The 22,432-nt window shown below is 39.2% G+C and overlaps 1 protein-coding gene across 1 annotated transcript in view; it reads right to left on the minus strand.

Annotated features, from left to right (window-relative positions):
* Nucleotides 1–22,432, minus strand: part of lamc3 (laminin, gamma 3) — a 151,087-nt gene that overhangs the window by 124,478 nt on the left and 4,177 nt on the right. Inside the window, exon 2 of the mRNA XM_004549823.3 lies at nucleotides 18,848–19,152. Within this exon, the coding sequence (XP_004549880.3) occupies nucleotides 18,848–19,152 (305 nt within the window). The remainder of the gene's footprint in view (nucleotides 1–18,847; nucleotides 19,153–22,432) is intronic.

Here is a 22,432-nt window from a genome sequence, read left to right on the forward strand (position 1 = left end):
TATTTTTCCTACAATAGCCCGACGGGCAGGGAAGAGAAAGATTTTGGTAGCCCGACTGAAAAAAATCGCTAGCTCCAGGACGTCGGGCTAGCGATATTGCAAGCCCTGTATCTGATTGAGGAATCACTCATCTTTGGAAAAGAGAGTTTATTACAGAGAAATGGCTCTTTCCAAAATAAAAGCTATACTATCCGCTTCTTCTGGGCTATATTCTCAGCAGCATAAGGAGAATCATGTGCTAACAGCTGTCTAAATGACTCGGCTAAAGTTAGTAGCATGCTTGCTTTTTTTTGTCTGCTTCCACTTGTCTTTGCACTAGGATGATGTCGGTGTAAATGTGCAGTCATATTCGTTGTGTTCCCACTAGTGCTTTCAGGTTAATCTCGTTAAAATGACCTTAACGCCACAACACGGCAAATCTCCGTTAACGAGCTACCGCCGATCACTCCGTGCATGGGGCTAGACGGCCAACACGTTAACGAGCTAACTGCGCTAACACACTAGTTCACACCAATGTAATTGAGCATTGCATGGCACATCCAACATACTGTTTTACTTTAGTCCATGACTCGCTTACCTTCAGGGTCATACGTCACATGAAAACCAAAATAATTCCAAACGCCAGATCTGAATGAGGTTCAATTTGCCTGTTGCAAGTAGAGCTTAACTTCTGTCTCGCTAGCTTGCCCTGCGCTCTTCCTTCTGACTATGCTGTCTGTGTTGAGCGCTCAGTGGATCTGCGCTGGACAGTGCAGCCTAGGCGGAGTAGTCGAACACAGATTCACTGAGCGCTCAACACAGACAGCATCGTCAGAAGGAAAATTGATAAAAGAAATTACAAATGTTGTATTGTTCGATACATATGCGTACCGAACCGAAAGCACTGTATCGAACGGTTCAATATCGATACGAATATCGTTGCACCCCTAATATATATATATATATATATATATATATATATATATATATATATATATATATATATATATATAATGGAATGCCCTTTAGGAAAATATTATATATATATATTCCAACCAAAGTCTGAATATATAGAATGAAACTTGAATATATAGAATGATCTTCTGAATATATAGAATGAAACTTGAATATATAGAATGATCTTTTGAATATATAGAATGATCTGTTGAATATATAGAATGATCTGTTGAATATATCGAATGAAACTTGAATATATAGAATGATCTTTTGAATATATAGAATGAAACTTGAATATATAGAATGAAACTTGAATATATAGAATGAAACTTGAATATATAGAATGAAGCTTGAATATATAGAATGATCTTTTGAATATATAGAATGAAACTTGAATATATAGAATGAAACTTGAATATATAGAATGATCTTTTGAATATATAGAATGAAACTTGAATATATAGAATGAAGCTTGAATATATAGAATGATCTTTTGAATATATCGAATGAAACTTGAATATATAGAATGATCTTCTGAATATATAGAATGAAACTTGAATATATAGAATGAAACTTGAATATATAGAATGATCTTTTGAATATATAGAATGAAACTTGAATATATAGAATGAAGCTTGAATATATAGAATGAAACTTGAATATATAGAATGTATGAACCTCTTTTTTAGAGATGATGTGTTTCTGAATTCTCTGCCTTTACAAAATGGCATCAGCTGAACTATTTCAGTACTTTTTAGAGCTTGACAACTGTTTTGCGACAGCTGTTCAAATTGCAAATTTCCATAGTCCACTAGTTGTATCCTGTGGTTGTACAGTGTTCGAACATTTACTGACAACATTTGAGATATGGCCATCCAACTAAACCCCAAGTCTCGCATATCAGTCAGCTCAGTAGCTGGTATGTTGTACCTAAAAGAGTTAGAAACAAAAGAAGAAATATGTTAACTTCTTTCTTATTTCTTGCATTCATTATCTTGTTTGCCATCTCTTGACTCTTTCAAGTGCCATACACATTATGAATGAATTTGTTTCCATTTTTATCACTTACCTTGGCCTTCCTCTTTGAGATGTAGAATGATATAATGAGCCCATAACATGTGCTTCAGCTTCTGCTCGAAGTTTTAGCTCAGTTGACATCTCCATCAGTGATTGATAAATTCCCTCAAGAAGTGTGCATAATCTTCTCCCAGAAACATTTTGTTGAACATTATTCATGAGCACTAGAAATGTTGCAATAATGAAAACGAGTTCTTCAAGGTGACGTAGTATAAATTCAAATTATTTCTACCATTTGCAATTTGAACAGCTGTCGCAAAACAGTTGTCAAGCTCTAAAAAGTACTGAAATAGTTCAGCTGATGCCATTTTGTAAAGGCAGAGAATTCAGAAACACATCATCTCTAAAAATGAGGTTCATACATTCTATATATTCAAGTTTCATTCTATATATTCAAGCTTCATTCTATATATTCAGAAGATCATTCTATATATTCAAAAGATCATTCTATATATTCAAGCTTCATTCTATATATTCAAAAGATCATTCTATATATTCAAGTTTCATTCTATATATTCAAGCTTCATTCTATATATTCAAAAGATCATTCTATATATTCAAGTTTCATTCTATATATTCAAGTTTCATTCTATATATTCAAGTTTCATTCTATATATTCAAAAGATCATTCTATATATTCAAGTTTCATTCTATATATTCAAAAGATCATTCTATATATTCAAGTTTCATTCTATATATTCAAGTTTCATTCTATATATTCAAGCTTCATTCTATATATTCAAGTTTCATTCTATATATTCAAGTTTCATTCTATATATTCAAGTTTCATTCTATATATTCAAAAGATCATTCTATATATTCAAGTTTCATTCTATATATTCAAAAGATCATTCTATATATTCAAGTTTCATTCTATATATTCAAGTTTCTTTCTATATATTCAAAAGATCATTCTATATATTGAAGCTTCATTCTATATATTCAAAAGATCATTCTATATATTCAAGTTTCATTCTATATTTTCAAGTTTCATTCTATATATTCAAAAGATCATTCTATATATTCAAGTTTCATTCTATATATTCAAGTTTCATTCTATATATTCAAAAGATCATTCTATATATTCAAGTTTCATTCTATATATTCAAAAGATCATTCTATATATTGAAGCTTCATTCTATATATTCAAAAGATCATTCTATATATTCAAGTTTCATTCTATATATTCAAAAGATCATTCTATATATTGAAGCTTCATTCTATATATTCAAAAGATCATTCTATATATTCAAGTTTCATTCTATATATTCAAAAGATCATTCTATATATTGAAGCTTCATTCTATATATTCAAAAGATCATTCTATATATTCAAGTTTCATTCTATATATTCAAAAGATCATTCTATATATTGAAGCTTCATTCTATATATTCAAAAGATCATTCTATATATTCAAGTTTCATTCTATATATTCAAAAGATCATTCTATATATTCAAGTTTCATTCTATATATTCAAGCTTCATTCTATATATTCAAAAGATCATTCTATATATTCAAGCTTCATTCTATATATTCAAAAGATCATTCTATATATTCAAGCTTCATTCTATATATTCAAAAGATCATTCTATATATTCAAGTTTCATTCTATATATTCAAGTTTCATTCTATATATTCAAAAGATCATTCTATATATTGAAGCTTCATTCTATATATTCAAGTTTCTTTCTATATATTCAAGTTTCATTCTATATATTCAAAAGATCATTCTATATATTCAAGTTTCATTCTATATATTCAAAAGATCATTCTATATATTCAAGCTTCATTCTATATATTCAAAAGATCATTCTATATATTCAAGTTTCATTCTATATATTCAAGTTTCTTTCTATATATTCAAAAGATCATTCTATATATTCAAGTTTCATTCTATATATTCAAGTTTCATTCTATATATTCAAGTTTCATTCTATATATTCAAGTTTCTTTCTATATATTCAAGTTTCATTCTATATATTCAAAAGATCATTCTATATATTCAAGTTTCATTCTATATATTCAAAAGATCATTCTATATATTCAAGCTTCATTCTATATATTCAAAAGATCATTCTATATATTCAAGTTTCATTCTATATATTCAAGTTTCTTTCTATATATTCAAAAGATCATTCTATATATTCAAGTTTCATTCTATATATTCAAGTTTCATTCTATATATTCAAAAGATCATTCTATATATTGAAGCTTCATTCTATATATTCAAAAGATCATTCTATATATTCAAGTTTCATTCTATATATTCAAGTTTCATTCTATATATTCAAGTTTCTTTCTATATATTCAAAAGATCATTCTATATATTGAAGCTTCATTCTATATATTCAAAAGATCATTCTATATATTCAAGTTTCATTCTATATATTCAAGTTTCTTTCTATATATTCAAAAGATCATTCTATATATTCAAGTTTCATTCTATATTTTCAAGTTTCATTCTATATATTCAAAAGATCATTCTATATATTCAAGTTTCATTCTATATATTCAAAAGATCATTCTATATATTCAAGTTTCATTCTATATATTCAAAAGATCATTCTATATATTCAAGTTTCATTCTATATATTCAGACTTTGGTTGCAATATATATATATAATATTTTCCTAAAGGGCATTCCATAATATATATATATATATATATATATAGATATATATATATAGATATATATAGATATAGATATATATATACATATACATATACATATAAAACTGGGTCTTATATATAAGACCCAGTATAGTAAAGCTTGTGTACTTTTGAAATGAATTACAATCAACACAAGTAATTAGAGGCTTAAGTTGTCAAAATGAGAGTTGCACACCTGCAGCGATGACAACTCATTAAACGGTAAATAAATAAACGATTGATTCATTTAACTGGTGAAACATTGTGTAATAATCTTATTTTGCATTACTGCAATTTTCCACAGCAGTGGTCATTAATTGAATTAATTGAATCATAATGTGTATGCAGTAATAAGAACAAAAGTATTGCGCTCTACTTCACTAAGCACGGAGTAGGCATATCAGAGGAGGGGGTGGGGGAACCAGGCAGGCAAGTCGAGCTACACGGCATCACACCATACACACAAAACATACCCCACTCTTCTGCTCACATCATATACCAAGCACACCCTCTGAATTTAAGCAGAATCTTTTTTCCCCTCTGACATGTCAGTGGCACTGTTGCCTTGCTTTGCTGCCTCCTGTTTCAATCAATCCACCGCCCCAGCATACACCTGTAGGCTCTGGTGGATATTTACTTATCACTCCCCAGGTTTTCTGTGTAGTATATTTGTGAGCTTGGAGCCTAGATGCAGAACTCTAAATGTTTTCTGCTGCTGATATGAATCAATCATTTTAAATGGGAGCTGCCTGACTGCATTGATTGTGTGGAATCTTACTGGGAGATTTGGCCCAAATTAGTTTGTACACATAAAATTAATCATTAAATAAAGTGGATCATATTTTGCATACTTCCCTAGTTAAGATTTAATGCTCTGAGATACAGTAGACAACATTACAGGCTACATGAGAAAAACGGAAAACTGTTGAATACAATAAACTAGTATACAGTATAAGCCGGTGCTGACTGACATACCCTTACAAACCTAACTTGTTTTTCTTTTTACGGATGGAATCCTGTTAAGCCTTTTTACACACTAATGCAATAATTGATTGATTTTTCTATTCAGCTGGTCACAGTGGTTCCACATATACAGCACTCTGGGAATTATCACATAGATGTTGACTGAGGAAGAGACACCAGAATCAAAAGTTGCTTTTTACTGATGCTGTTCCTCTGAGACAAGCTGTAACTGTGGACACACCTGTGAGTCAAACTTTGCAAGACAGACAGATACAAGAGTTTGTGTGTGAATGAAAAGAAAACCAGTTCAATCAATAGACATTATATACTGTATACTCATAGGCTACCTGTTTCCCTGCACAACACAAATCTGATCAGCCAATCAGATGCTGGCAGCTCAGCATATTTAGCCATACGGACATGATGTCAAGATGTCCTGCTGATCTTCAAACGAGCATGAGAATATGGAAGAAATGTGATTTGAGTGACTTTGAACATGGTGGGGTTGTTTGCCCTTTAGTGCAAACTGAGCATCATTAAATGCCACATGCATGAGTATTGTTACTGTGTCCATCCTTTTATGAACACAGTGTACCGATCTTCTGATGGCTGTTTCCAACAGGATAATGCACCATGTCACAAAGCAACAACCTGAAACTAACAAGGTGTGCCTAATAAAATGTCCAATTTCCTGAAGTCTACACATCTATATGCCTGTGAAGGTTCTCAGTCATCCATGTCATCGTAGTCAAAGGAGCTTGCAAAGAAAAGCGTCTGGACTTCTTTAAGTTGCTTGAAGACGTTTCACCTCTCATCCGAGAAGCTTCTTCAGTTCTAAGGTCAAATGGTGGGAAGTCCCAGATTTAAACCTAGTGGGAGTATCCCCCCGCAGAGGGACAAAAGGACCCCCTGATGATCCTCTAATCGCCTGAGCCAAGGTGTGAAACTGGGTGTGGGTCCCAATCAGCCAGAGTTTCGGGTGAGCTCATTGTGAAACCTGGCCCCACCTAATCATGCGAATTCCTGAGATCAGATGGCCAAGGATGTGAGTGGGCGTTAAGGCATCTGGATTATAGATGGCAGAGAGTTGGTGTCGTAAACCACCGCCTCTGTTCAAAGATGGTCGCTCACAGTGGACATAGATGGCTTCTTTCACTCCTCTTTCAAACCATCTGTCCTCTCTGTCCAAAATGTGAACATTGGCATCCTCGAAAGAGTGTCCTTTATCCTTAAGATGCAGATGGACAGCTGAGTCTTGTCCTGTGGAGGTGGCTCTTCTATGTTGTGCCATGTGCTTGTGAAGTGGCTGTTTGGTCTCTCCGATGTAGAGCTCTGGGCATTCCTCGCTGCACTGTACAGCATACACCACATTGTTAAGTCTGTGTTTTGGCGTTTTGTCTTTCGGGTGAACCAGTTTTTGTCTGAGCGTGTTGCTGGGTCTGAAATGCACCGGGATGTCATGCTTGGAGAATCATCTCCAACTCAGCCGCAGCTTCATCTGTGACTAGCGGAACTTTCAAACAGCCGGTCTCTGCATTAAATGGGTCGACGAGGAACGTAATCTGTGGCCTTTTCAATTGTAGATCATGGAACCGGGTCACAAAGCGTTCGTGCAAGTTTTCAATCAGCGTTGCATATCTGGCTCTTTGCTTACTCAGGGCAGCGCTGGCGACTTGCCCGCTGGCTTTTAGCAGAGTGGAAAAATGCATTAAATCTCCCTTTTGAATATGTGTCTTGAACAGCTTCAGTTTGTTGACAAACACAAAAAACACACTTTGCACCAGGTCAGGCAGCATTTTTAACTTACCCTGCAGGGTCAGGTTCAGTCTGTCCAAGTGACACAGCATGTCGACCAAAAAGGCCAGATCCATAATCCACTTGAGGTCCGAGAGCTCGGGATAGTCCTTGTCCTTCTCTTCCATAAACAGTTTCACGGCATCCAAAAGCTCAAAGAAGCGAGAGAGTACCTGGCCTTTTGACAGCCACCTCACAGTGCAGTGCAGCGGCAGGTCACCTGGAAGCCCTTGGTCCAGCTCAGCGATGAGATTCTTGAATTGCCTGTGGTTAAGCGCATGTGTGCGGATATAGTTGACGATTTCCATCACAGGCTTCATGACGTTACCTAAATTCAATGATTTAGACACGAGTTGCTCCATGTGGATGATGCAGTGGAAATTCCAAAAGTCAGGAATAGTTTGGTCAGCTTTGCACAGCCCACAAGCCCGTTCACAGATCCCATCAGAATCATAATCAGAATCAGAATACTTTATTGATCCCTGGGGGAAATTATTTTTTGTTACAGTGCTCCATTTTAAACCAACATTAAGACAAGACAGACAATACGCTAACTAAGAATAGTACAATATATACATATATATACATACATACATACATAAGTCACTTATAAATAAATATTTGGAAAAGAAACATGTGTAGTTGTAGCAGCAAACAGTGTGTTAAGTGGATGCGTTGTACAGGGAGATGGCCACAGGCAGGAATGATTTCCTGTGTCGTTCAGTGGTGCTTTTCGGTAATCTCAGTCTCTCACTGAACGAGCTCCTGTGACTGACCAGCATGTCATGGAGTGGGTGGGAGGTGTTATCCAACATTGTCTTTATCTTGGACAGCATCCGCCTCTCCGACACCACCTTGAGGGAGTCCAGCTCCATCCCCACAACATTGCTGGCCTTACGGATCAGTTTATTAAGTCTGTTGGCATCTGCGACCCTCAGCCTGCTCCCCCAGCATGCAACAGCATAGAGGATCGCACTGGCCACAACAGACTCATAGAAAATCCTCAGCATTTTCTGGCAGATGTTGAAGGACCTCAGTCGCCTCAAAAAATAGAGACGACTCTGGCCCTTCCTGTAAAGTGCTGTGGTGTTTTTAGCCCAGTCCAGTTTATTGTCAATGTGTACTCCAAGGTATTTATAGTCCTCCACAATGTCAACACTGACCCCCTGGATTGAAACAGGGGTCAAGTGTTTCCTGGTCTTCCTGAAGTCCACGATCAGTTCCTTGGTCTTTGCCACGTTGAGCTGCAGATGATTCTGCTCACACCACGTGACAAAGGAGTCGACCACAGCCCGGTACTCTGTCTCATCATCCCTGCTGATGCATCCAACCACCGCAGAGTCATCAGAAAACTTCTGAAGATGGCAGGTCTCTGTGCAGTGGCTGAAGTCTGTGGTGTAGAGGGTGAAGAGGAAGGGGGAGAGGACAGTCCCCTGTGGTGCCCCTGTGTTGCTAATCACCTTGTCAGACACACACTGTGGGAGACGTACATATTGTGGTCTTCCTGTCAGGTAATCAACAATCCAGGACACCAGAGAAGCATCCACCTGCATCGCTGCTAACTTATCACCCAGGAGGGTCGGCCTGATGGTGTTGAAAGCACTGGAAAAGTCAAAAAACATGACCCTCACAGTGCTCGCCGGCTGGTCCAGATGGGTGTAGACACGATTGAGCAGGTAGATGATGGCGTCCTCTGTTCCGAGACGAGGCTGATAAGCGAACTGAAGGGGATCCAGATGTGGTCTTACTATGGGTCGCAGCTGGTCCAGGATGAGCCTTTCCAGGGTCTTCATGATGTGGGAGGTCAGTGCCACGGGCCTGTAATCCTGGGGGCCACTGGGACGAGGCGTCTTTGGTACAGGGACGAGGCATGATGTCTTCCACATCACCGGGACCCTCTGCAGACTCAGACTCAGCATAAACAGTTTATGAAAGACTCCACACAGCTGGGGGGCACAGGTCTTGAGGACAAGGGGACTCACTCCGTCTGGTCCAGCAGACTTGCCTGAGTGAAGTCTCCTCATTTGCATCTCAACCTGGTATTGAGTGAAGGTGATGGGTGGGGGAGGGGTGTCAGGAATCTCACAGGAGGCAACATGTGAAGAGAGAGGCTGGCACAGTGGTGTGGCTCTGGATTCCAGGCTGACTGCAGGTGAGGTTGTGGGGGTGGGAGCAGACACTGTGGTGTCGAATCTATTGAAAAACAGATTCAACTCGTCGGCTCTATTCGCACCTCCCTCAGCTCCCCTGCTGTTGGTTGGCCTGAATCCAGTGATGGTCTTCATGCCCCTCCACACCTCTCTCATGCTGTTCTGCTGGAGTTTCCACTCCAGCTTCCTCCTGTAATTGTCCTTAGCCTCTCTGATCTTGTCCTTTAGTAACACCTGGACCTTCCTCACCTCCTCTTTGTTGCCCCCTCTGAAAGCCCTCTTCTTGTTGTTGAGGAGGGCTTTGATGTCCTTAGTCACCCACGGCTTGTTATTTGGGTAACAATGAACAGTCTGAGCTGGAACAATGGAGTCGGTGCAGAAAGTTATGTAGTCTGTGATACACTCAGTAAGCCCATTGATGTCCTCGGCGTGAGGCTCACAGAGTGTTTCCCAGTCGGTCACCTCGAAACAGCCCTGTAGTTCCGCTATTGCCTCCTCTGACCACCTCCTAACAGTCCTGGTGGTCACAGGTTCCCTCCTCACAATTGGCACATAGCGGGGGGTGAGGTGAATCAGGTTATGATCTGACCTACCAAGTGGGGGGAGGGAGGAGGAGCTGTATGCATCCTTGACGTTAGCATACAGTAAGTCTAAAGTTTTCTCTCCCCTGGTGGGACAGTCCACATATTGTTTGAATGTTGGTAGTGTATTGTCCAGTGATACATGGTTGAAGTCACCCGAGATCACAATAAAGGCACTCGGGTGCTGAGTCTGTAGCCGAGCTATGGCAGAGTGGATAGTGTCACATGCAGCTGTGGGGTTAGCAGAGGGGGGAACATAAACAGCCACCAAGATGACGTGAGAGAATTCCCTGGGTAAATAATACGGCCTGAGTCCAACAGCACACAGTTCAGTGTCCGGGCAACAAATCCTTTCTTTGATTGTTATGTTGGCAGGGTTACACCACCGGTTGTTAACTAAAACAGCAAGCCCACCTCCTTTACGCTTACCGCTAGCGATGCTGTCCCTGTCCGCCCGAACAGTGTGGAAGCCTTCCACGGAAGCATTCTCATCGGGAATGACCTGGTGCAGCCATGATTCGGTGAAACACATCAGGCTACACTCTCGGTATTCCCTCTGACTCCGTGCCAGTGCTGAGAGCTCGTCAATTTTACTTGCCAACGATCGCACATTTCCCATCACGATAGACGGCAGACACGGTTTAAACCTCCTCCTCGCTTCGAGCCTCCGCTGTCTCACCGTCACCTTTTTTCTTCTCTTCTGTCCTTGACCTCTGCATCCCCGATGTGTTTTCCTCCAAATTTCAGCTGGTACTTCTGCGGGCACTTCTGCGGGCCTGGCCAGCGAGCCGGCCGGCATCAGGGCGATCAGCTGATCTCTGGAGTAAACAGTCCGTGCGTGTAGGAGATGTGCCGCGGTCCCGTTCCATGATAAAAGTAACAGTTCCACGGCCACCAGAAGAACAAAAACTCTCTCAATCCACATGATTGAGTAAGAGATAGAAAACGGAGGAAAATACAAGTCAGAAAAAAAAAAGAATACGTAAGAAAAAAGAGCTAAACTAAGAGAAAAGCAGGAGCGACTGTAACAGGCTGCACGCTGGTTGGCGCATGCGCACTGATGGCTGGTGCTCCATCCATGGCTATTGCATTTAATTTCGTTATGGGCAGATTTGCTTTTTCAAATGCAGCCATCGCGGTTTCTTTCACATCTATGCCACGGGTTCAATATCCAGGAGTTTTTCTTTGATCACACAATCGTTTGACACAGACCGTGCAAATATTGCCAACTGAGGCTTGTCTTGTATAACACAACTCTCATCCAATGCCACACCAAAATACTCACATGCTTGAAGGTCAGAGTGTAACTGTGATTCAATAGCCGTGTTAATGTCCGATATTCTGTGTTCAACAGTGTGGCGGGACAGTTGGACGTCTGATACCATGCGTTTTAATTTGTCGTTTTCAGGAGACAAGATTTCAACAACGTCACTGAGGCATTTTTTAACGAACTCCCCTTCACTGTATGGCTTTTTAGCCCGTGCAAAGTTCCAAGCCAGCTGATAGGATGCGAGCGTTATGGTCTCTGACCGCTTGGTATATTTTTGGAAAAATTGTATCTGCTTTTCTGCATGACTTTTCAAAGTGGCCAACTCGTGCTTGCGAAGTTCAGTCCCTTTTGGAAATTCCTGGTCGATGTTAGCATGGAGTGAGCTGAAGTGGCGCTGAAGATTTGAAGCTTTGAAATGTGCTAATGACGTCTGATATATAAGGCAGAATGGCTTGCCATTGCGTTCAACAAAAAAATAGAAACTCTCTGTTAAAAACGTCCTGTGTTCATCTTCATATTGTCTTTTTGCTGTGCATTTTTTCCTGCCATTTTAAGGGCCAACTTGCTCCTACTGGGAAACTTTGCGGTATTTTCATCTCACACACATGCGCATTTGATGAAAATACCGTATTGAACTCAAGTGATGCAAACGTGCACATTTTAAAACAACAACACAAAAAAAAAAAACACAAAACACAAACACAAACTTTGATATGAACGTAAGAGCCGCATGAAGCCAGGCAAAGAGCCGCACGCGGCTCGAGAGCTGCCGGTTGGCCACCCCTGGTATAAAGTATAAAGACACCTTTTTGGTTAATTGTTGAAATTCTTCAAGATGAAACATACGATGGACCCAACAACATGCAGACATTATGAGGTTGGCGAAGGATTCATTAGCTTTGCTAATGATTTCTATTTTTCCTTTTTTTATGCTTTTAACTTTCCCTCACACAACTTCTAACTGAACTCTAGTGGTCATAAAAGATTAAAGTGTCCGCAATAGCCTGTCTTTCTTTCACACTAGTTATAACTCTTGGACTACCTGCTTCCCATTCGTCCCTTATATAATCCTTAGTCCCTTAATTACTTAATCCCACATAATCCTTTCATGGCGAGAAAGGCATTTCTTTCTGTGTTAATTCATGAAGCTGAAAAAGTGAACTGAAAAAGTAATGCTCTTTTCACAATACCTCTTGAAAGCAGCCTGTCCTTCGAGCCTAGAGTTTAGCCTGCTATTGTCCCAGCTGCCGTAGTCAGAGTTTTATAAGAGACAGATACAGAGGCCAAAATAGCAGCACAGCGGTGAATGGCTAGTGTGAAGGGATTAATCAGAAAAAGACAGTTTAATAATTTCTAAACTAGAAAAGTGGGGTGCAGCTGTGTTTTCTAGCAAGCATTGAACTTCTCTTATGCAAATAAATAAATATATATATATAAATAAATGGTGGCTCCACCGCCATAAGAGGTGAAACAAAGCAATACACACCAGAGTGGAAAGAGAGAGCGAGAGATGCAACAATGAAGCGGGAGAATAATGGGAGTGTGGAGAGAAGATTCTTGTGCTTGTAGAAATATCCAGAGTGGTCTTTTTTTGACAGTGGGTTAAGAGGCTATTGCTAAGCCACAGACATATTTATTTTTTCATTCACTCTCCTTCCATTGTTGTCCTAGCGGGACAGATGGAGTGGAGTCTTTTGGAGTCCAATCCAGTTCTGTCGTCCTTTTCCTCTTTCATGCAGCTGTTTGTCATCTTACTGACAGTTGCCTGCCACACAATGTGCCGAACCTCTAACAACACTAAAGCTAATCCAATAGTGCATTTCATTTCTATTTTCACTGCAGCTAGATGCAAGGGAACCTTACATAGCAGAGATGTGGCGAGAATGTCCTTATCCTTCTCAGCGCGGCTTAGCTCGTGCTTGAGAGATGATGTGGCTTCAGTCGCTGCCTTCTACCCTCCGTCTTTTCCCAGTTTAAAATGTGATCACTCTTGAAGAAAGCAGCCTCTTTCTGCTCTGCAGGAGGTGGAACAAACATCACCCATTTAAAGAGTCTTAGTTGAGGACTGGATTTTTTTTTCTTTTATGGAGACAGCGCGTGGCAGAGGAAGCATGTGTGTGCTGTTGTGGAAAGAGGTGGGCACCATAATTGGATCTGAGGTGTGGTCAAACAGTTTTACAAATAGGCAGGTTTTAACAAAAAGTTTGTAACACCAACAAATGACTATGTGAACGATTTCACGAAGATCTGCGTATTTTTCACTGAGGCCGTTTTGTTTTTTTATTTTAAAATCCAATTTGTATATATTCAAATATTCAAATCAAATGTTCCTGAAACGAGCAAGCGTGGGGGGGATGAAAGCCTGCAGAAAACCATGAACTTCAACAGAAAGAAAAAAGACCTGGATTTAGTCATGTTACGAATAAATCACCTTAAATGTCATTTGTAATGGTTGTATACTGTATAACAGAACATTTTGGCAGGACGAGCAACACAAATCTCCCCCCACCGTTCTCATGTTTAGGGTAGGTTAGGCAAGGTTAAATTGCATATCCCCCAGATATCCACACTAACTCTTCTTATTTAATGATGCGGAGGAGGATGGCTTACTTTACAGAAGTGCTAGTTTGGCTCTGTCAGGTGTATTTTCACACTAAATTTTAGGAGGAAGGTCACATATAAGAATGTGTTATTATTATTTTCTGGAAGACGTTGCACAGGACAGGAGGAAATCTGACTGCGGACTGATCTCAAGGAGCCGGACTTTTGTTGTAATGTTTTAAATGAGTAGACGTTCCCCTTTTTCAAGGTCTTACAAAGTTTTTCTTCGGATATTGTGTCCTTTTTTAAAGCCCTTTTACACTGACCAGTGAATCATTCAAGTATTAAGTAAAAGGTCCTAACTCAAAGGATGAACCTGTTAATGATATGCGATACTGCAAATTTTTGTATTGATTGAATACCAAGTATTGAAGGCCAGTATTACCAATACAAATACTAATAGTTTTAACTTATAAAGTCAATTTATGTAGCAGAGGGAAGTGTCATGATTTCTGAGATGAATCATTATCAATTTTCTGAATTCTAATCACAGTTTATTGACCACTGAATCACTGTGATTTTTACTTTCCATAGGAATCAGTTAACACCATAAAACAAGCCTTTCAGCCTTTTCTGTATTTGAAACTGGGTTTTTTTTGGAGATGTGGAATGTAAATGTGTCTGTCGCTAAAGCACTTTGGACCAACTTCAGTTGTTTAAATGGGCTGTGTATGTAATAATGAAACAGACCTGACAGTCAACACAAAAAGGTTATTATATTCAAACAGTTTTCATAGCTCATGTTTAATTTCCAATAAAATAATGTATGAATTGTACCACATTTCAGTGGGCAGAATATATTATCTGAATGTCTGAATATAGTCTAAAGATAATTGGTCTGCTAATGTAGCAAGTATGACGACCAATAACACTTTAACATTAACTAATGCTGAAGCTCCAACATCAGTCATGATTGAAGCTTTACTTTCACCAATATATAGGCTACCTGGTTATTCTTTGCCTCTCTGAAAGACTGTGACAGCAGGCTCTGGGTCCGTCTGAGGGATTTACTTCCTCCTCTCTTCAATTCTTTCAGTGCTTGTTCTCTTTTTAGTGGTCCTTTATGTCTTTATATAAGTCGGTGGTGTTGCCACAGTAGTGAATTTCCTTCCAACACACATTGCAGTTTGCAGTTATTTAATGTAATGGTGTAAAGTGCTTCAACATGATGCTTGCATTCAAAGAAGAACTTTGAACATCCTTCAAGAAGCCTGGAGAACTATTCATTAAGACTACTGTGAAGAAAAGTGTGACTGTTTATCTTTTAGAACTGTTCCTTCTTAAGTCAGTAAAATAAAGACTTGCTTTTATTCTGTTAATGTTGTGAATCTTTGAGTAAAGAAGGGAAAGTACAGTTCCTTCTGATTAAAAGGGTTGTATGAGACTATCTAAATACTTCTAAATACTACTGATTTATGTTTCCTGCTTACTTGTAAGGCCAATAGAAATAGAAAATAATGGCCTCTGAATTATTGTGGGGCTAAGTAAAATTTTGATAAGCTTGATTAAAAAATGCAATGTAATTTTCATCTACTATATGCAAATGAATATTAAATGCAAATCCTAATAGATACTTTATTGATCCCCATGGGGAAATTACTTGTTTTTCTCTGCATTTGACCCATTCACTCAGTGAAGCAGTGGGCAGCCCACTAAGCAGGCGCCCGGGGAGCAGTGTGTAGGGACGGTACCTTGCCGTTAAGTGGATTCGAACCGCCGACCTTCCGATCATGGGGCGACCACTTTACCTACTGAGCTATCCCTGCCCCAAATCCTAGTTGATATAATTAAAGGAAAAGGTTAATTTTAGCATTGCTCAGTAGAATTTGTCCACTGGAACCAGTTGTAAATGCCAAATAGCCAATGTACAACTAGCCAATGTACTCTAGTATTGGGTACTGTGGATTTATTGGCCCACGTGGCACCACAGTTTGTTTCCATGGCAGAAGGATGTGGTTCTTGCCTTATGTGTGTCATGTGAGTATCTGTAACTCACAACTGAATTGATTTAAAGGTTGCAGAGGCCTGAAGCCTACCCTTGCTGCAATAGTTTAAGAGGTGGGGGACAGCCGGACAGGTCGCCAGTCTGTAAAGAGCGTTAGTTTGAAGCTGAAATTCTTAATGTGTATAATAACCCAAGTTAAGGAAGGGACGGAGAAGGTGCCAGTGTTGTGAAAAACTATGAACTGGAAATGACAATCCACATATTCTCAGGTTGCTTTTGTGTTTTACACCAGTGTGTGCGCGACAACAAGTGTACATGATCCATCTGCACACGAGGCCTCTCGTTCTCCATCGCTGTGTATTTGTGGAGGAAGGTGAACGAGCCCCACCCACAGTGAAAGTCAGGAGCATCGAAGCAGTGGAACAAGAAATTACAGCAGAATGACTTCCGTCTTATAAAACTGAAGCTTTCTACACAGCAGACACGATTCCTCTCTTGGTTAGTAGTTATTTTAGTGCATTCTCGGGTCTGTCTTTTCATCCTCCATTTCTCTTTACTGTTCTTGAATGTTGCGATGGAGCATCTCCCAGCTGTTAACTGTTATGTTACCTGCACTTTTGATTAAAGCCGAAAGTAAGAGGGATCGCATTTAATAGAGGTCCATTCTCCCTGCACTCATCATTGCTCCCAGTGGTCGTTGATAAATCAATATGCAGGACATTTTTACTGGTATAGCACCCAGCTCTGTCTACAAAGTTATGAATATAAATATACATTTGTCTTTACGTGTGCTTTTGCATTAAATTTGAAATATAAAAGTTGTATAACTTACAGCTCAAAGCTCACATTACTTTGCATGTATATATGATTTATGTCATTTCAAGTGACTTTATGGCTTTGAGTATTTAAGGTCCAGCTAAAAATAAAAATAATAATAATAATAACAGTAATAATAACTCTCTCATAATTACAGAAATAACTTACAAATTCAATGTTTTGTCATCCCAGGATGCCAGGACGTAAATTACTGCCTGTCAGAAAACACTGGCAATGGCAATATTAGACTCGGAGAGGTAACGGTCCTCTTCTAAAAAGGGAACAAGGTCCACATTTGGTAGCTGGAGGGCTGTTGGTGAAATAAGTCACCAGTTAGTCAGCCAAGAGCCATTGATTTGTGTCCAGTTTGGGAGCATTGTGCTTTCCCCTTTCCGTTTCACTTGCTTTTTGCTTTGGTTTTCACTCACTGGTCTTATTAAGCACAAAACAAAAACAAAAAGAGACCTACTTGGTTACAATTAGGACAAGATTGTGGTTTGTGGTGAAATGCTCCATTTAACAACATTATCCCTGCAAATTAAATAACGACACTAACCCAGTATGTTAAATTTGACGCCACAGGGTCTTTCATATTTGTAACATGCACGTCACCAGTGCCAAAATCCAGTGTGTATCAGTGTGTGTTTGTAAGTTGGCAGTGGCTTTAGAAAAAACAAAAAACAGCTGCATATGAGTCCCCGGAAATGTTTTGCTTGAAATTTCTTTGGTTAATTTATAGGATCCACTGCTTGCCCACTGCATACTTTCTTTCCACTATTTTCAACCACACACACACATATGTTTCTTTCATATGTTCATAAATAGTATTAGTAATGTATGAAGCATATGGTTCCTTCAGTCTTGTAGGATCTCTATGTCCTAATTAGACAGCTTAATTTATTTTGACATGATTACTTTTGTCTATTTAGAACATACAGTAATTATCAAGGCTTTCTGGTGGTCGATACTTAATAATAAAGGAATTCACCCAATGTTTTCCAACTTAAGTTGCAATATAGGAAACTTGTGAACAGATGCATGTATGAATGCATACTCATAGCACCATCAAAGAAAAAGGAGTGGCTGCATAAAGTACTTTATTTTCTCATTTTTAGATACGGTTCACCGTGCCCACCCCTCCCAGACTCGCCCACAAGAGACTTCCATTAATTCAGCACAACCCTCTCAAGGCTTCATCAATGTTAATCAGAGCTAAACATAACATGCTTGAAGGCATGCATATACATGCATGGCTACGGGATGTTTGTTTGTGTGAAAGTGTGTGCAGTCGAGAGGCTTTGATAAAATCAGTGCTTGAAGGGGGGGCAAGAACATTACATGCACTTATAAACTTTACGTCAAGTTATGCGGTGCTGTTAACACTGTTATCACGCGAGCAGCTGTGATATCCAGAGAAAAGCCTGCTGCTACTGCTTATTCTCACATTTAGATATATTCATTTCCTCTAAGAAAATTAATATGAGCAGAAGCTAGCACCCATTGTGGATTATCATCAATGTAATGTATCAAATATTTCTTTTCATGTTATATCTACATGAATATTTGCTATTTATGATAAATATGTATTTTTGAATGCATTTTGGATTTTTATTTTTTAAAAAGTTTTTTTCTTTCACTTTTCTACAGTTTATGATTATATTAAGTAAAGAAAACAGCTTTGAAAATCAGTGGCAATGGGTCTGATGGAGCGATAGATTCCAGTTTTTAAATTGTGATTCAAATAGCCATAAATACATACAGAGGAGAGGCATAAGTGAGTGTCTACAGCCTCCTTAAAAGCACTGAGGCTCTGTCATGGTTTGGGTCTACAGTTGAGCAACTGGTGTTGGATATCACGTCAAAATTGATTAACTTATTTACACAGAGAAGTATAGATATTGATCCAGCATGGAATGCTATCTGATTGGCAAAAGTGACATTTTAGCATAACAATCATCCGAAACACACTGCCAATGCAATAACAGCATATCTGGAGAACACACAATGAAACACTATCAGTCATGAATACATGTATACATGTCACCCAACAAAATGCATGCTCACCTGCAACACCAAGCTTTGGTCAAAGTTGTAGGCACTGGGCCGACCTTCCAGTGTGGAGAAAGCCACGTTTCCTCCAGTGAGGGGTGAGATATCGCTGAACTCGTCTGTACATAAAGCAGTCCTTTCATCATCCCCTGGGCGAATGTAACCTTTAGCGTCTCTCTCATAGGTCTTTCGACAAGAAGCGCTGTAATACTGGTAAGGTAACCAGGGCCCATCGTTTTCTGTACGCTTGTAGATGGCAAAGCTCTCTGGTCGACTGGTGTAGAATTTCAGTCGTATGTAGGTTATCTCAAAGGATTTCCCTGTGAAAAACAAATAAAATATGAATTAAAAGGTCTAAATGAGTACAGACAATTTCAGATTTAATTTGTGAAAAAGAAAAAAGCAATCACTGCAACTAATAGCTCGAACACAATTGAGGAGATGCAACCAGATTTTTCATTTGACTTGCTGTTGAGGATTTAGCAAATCTGCTCGTCTTGTGCTGTATTTGTTGCATCGTAAATGAAGAAATACAAAGTGTTGGTTCAAAATACATCAACTAGATCAGCGGTCCCCAACCTTTTTTGCACCACAGCCCGGTTTAATGTCAGACAATATTTTCACGGACAGGCCTTTAAGGTGTCGCAGAAAAATACAACAAAATAAAATGATTCAACCCAGACAAAAACAAAAATAATAATAAACATGAATTCACTGTCTAATTGTGTAACTTTACTCCCGAAAAGGCCCTTTAATGCTCTCTGGTTGCTATGGTAACATATAAATATTTCTTTCAAAATAAGACACACAACTACAACACGGAAGAAGACCAAGGGAAACTGAGTTAACGATAAAAACCCTGAAAGCCATAAATTTTACACCCGAGCCTCAACTCTCGCACCTCGGTACCAAACAACTCACAGACTGGTACCGGTCCATGGCCCGGGGGCTGGGTACCGCTGACCTAGATACATTTGTGATGGTATGAGAGGAAGAGGTTATAAAAGGATGCCACTAACAGTTGCCCACCGGTTTGCATGCCAGAGTCAGGAGGGGATATTTTTCTTTACAGCACTTCCTGTTTAGACACCTGCAGTAGGGAGGTCAGTGATTAATGCTATAGCTCTTGTCCTAATATAGAAAGCTGACATCTTCTTCCTGAATCAATGCTTCTTTTTGATTGAGGGGTGTTATTACCCCCACTGTTTACTCATTGTTGACAGTTCAAACAATAACCTTGGAGCCATATCGTGGGGGATTAACTGGGTAGACACAAAATGAAGTCATATTGAGACCAGAATGAGAAGAAGCATGTAGAAACTCTCTTAACAGTCTTCTTCAGTGCACTCTGGGGTATTTTTTCTACATCATTAGATACTAAGTCTCAATCGCTCTGCACATTCGTGGAGGGGTGCTATCCGCTGGTACAGCCGTAATGACATCTGTTGCTATTTTTCTGCCAAGTCAGAGCTAGGCATCTTTGTCTCTTGTCTCTGCAGAAATCTCTAATGGTATCATTCCTTTGGGATCTCTAAGATCATTTAGCTTTCATTTACTCACTGCGTGAGGTGAGCTCAGCCCTGCTGGGACTCAGGCAAGAGACATAAAAGATGCACAATATGAAGCAATTGTTGGATATCCCCTGTGATGAAATGTAGACTAATTGCAAATGATATTTGTATGTTTTTATGCCTAATGTTTAATGATTCATGATCCATATTCACTCAGGAGTGCATTAAAATATTCATTAGTTTATGTGGGCACAGCAAAGGGATTTTTTAGTTGTTGAATATATATATATAACATATAACAAAAGAATACCTGTACACTGTGTACAATGGTGAAATGCATCCAAATAAGTAGCATTCTTACACTTCAGGGATGTAAAATGAACATCTAATCCTTTTTATGAATAATGTACAATTATATTTTACTATCATGAAAAACTCTAAAAGTTATACAATATTAAGTGGTCAAAGAAGTGTATTAAAAATCATACTCCCTGAAAGTAGTGTTGTAGATATGTACTACTTGTAACTTAATACCAAGGGGGACGCTATTGAGCACTGAAAATTAAGTTTGCACGGCCGGTAAAACAGCCTTGTTTGACTTTACAGAGCAGATCTAGAATCATGTGCATTAAAGATCCAGCCTAAGCTTTCAATGTTTTCTCCAGATACACAAACGCACCGTGGATATTTTGACAATGTTTACTGAGAATAAGCGTCGTATGCTGGAGAAGTTCAATGTCTGACTTGTTCTGACTCATCCATGTCAACTTGACACAGCTACTCTCATCTGCCCAGACTAAACCCAACACAAGCACTGTAGACTGTTTACATTCTGTTTAATCTCCGAGCGGAGATTTTTGAAATCAACAATCAAATATGGGAGTGGATTTGTCCTCTGATCACGCTATATCTCAGAGTTTGAGACCAATTCTTACTCTGTGACAGGATTACGTGTCCTATGTGAGCCGATGCTCAGGCTGTGAAGGCGTCCCGCCGAATGAGGCAGACTTTTATCGTTGTTTTACATCAGAAACAGGATGTTGCTTTTCTTTCACTGCGCTGAATGAGAACCAGCTGCAGACATCAGTGGGTGCTGTTAGAATGTGTGTGTGTGTGTGTGTGTGTGTGTGTGTGTGTGTGTGTGTGTGTGTGTGTGTGTGTGTGTGTGGCTCATCCAGTCTTTGTGGGAAAAAACCTGACCCCAATTCCTTACCAGCAAACTGCCTGGCATTTTTTTTTTCTTTTCCACCCCTTCTTCCTCATTATGTTTTGTTTACTCCCCTTGAAGCAGCCCGACTCCCCCTTTCCTCTTAACTCTTCCACAGACCCGCTCTGACCTGGCTGCAGTGTGTGTCCCTGCGTCCTACTGCTGTGTTTATCATCGCCGCATTTGCCTGCGTTCCCTTCGGAGAGCGCTTGTTTTGTTTGGAGAGGCAAAGGGAAACAGTGATGTCTAAAGAACCCCCCGCCAACTACCCAGATGGATCACACAGTTTTCATGTGAACCAAAAGTATGCCACGCATACAAAATTTAGGGATATTCAGTTACATAAAAGTGTGTGATGTGAAAACTTAGACATCATTCACTTAGGAATACGGTGTCAGGATGGAAGCATCAAAGCCGCCGGGTATAGGAAAACAAAGTTGGCAGATAGGGCAGTGGGAGCAAAGGTCAGTTCAGTCTCAGGGAGACAGACTTGTAGGTGCTGGAATAGTTAGAAGAATAACAAACTCTCCAATAACAAAGAAAATACCTTTGCAGCAGCTGGAGCACTGCCACCTTTTTCCAGAAAAAGAACTAGCCAGAAAATATAAACAACAAAGCCTCAAAGCACAGTCAGACATCTGCTTGCTATTGGAAATCAATACTCTCCATTTGATTGAGGTACTTCCTGTTTTCAGAGCACGTGATGTAACCGCTCATCTGTGCGCTGACATTTTCAACTTCTCTCATCATTTTTGTCCTTGTCTCTTTTTTCTTTGAAACACATCTTTCTGACAGGGAGGACTCATCTTCCCTCTACTGCATAGGTAGGGGAAGATTGGGGGATAAAGAAAATGTATGAAATGTATGTGTGAACAAGTAAAA

The sequence above is a fragment of the Maylandia zebra genome, linkage group LG7 (assembly GCF_041146795.1).
Source record: "Maylandia zebra isolate NMK-2024a linkage group LG7, Mzebra_GT3a, whole genome shotgun sequence".
Classification (NCBI taxonomy): domain Eukaryota; kingdom Metazoa; phylum Chordata; class Actinopteri; order Cichliformes; family Cichlidae; genus Maylandia; species Maylandia zebra.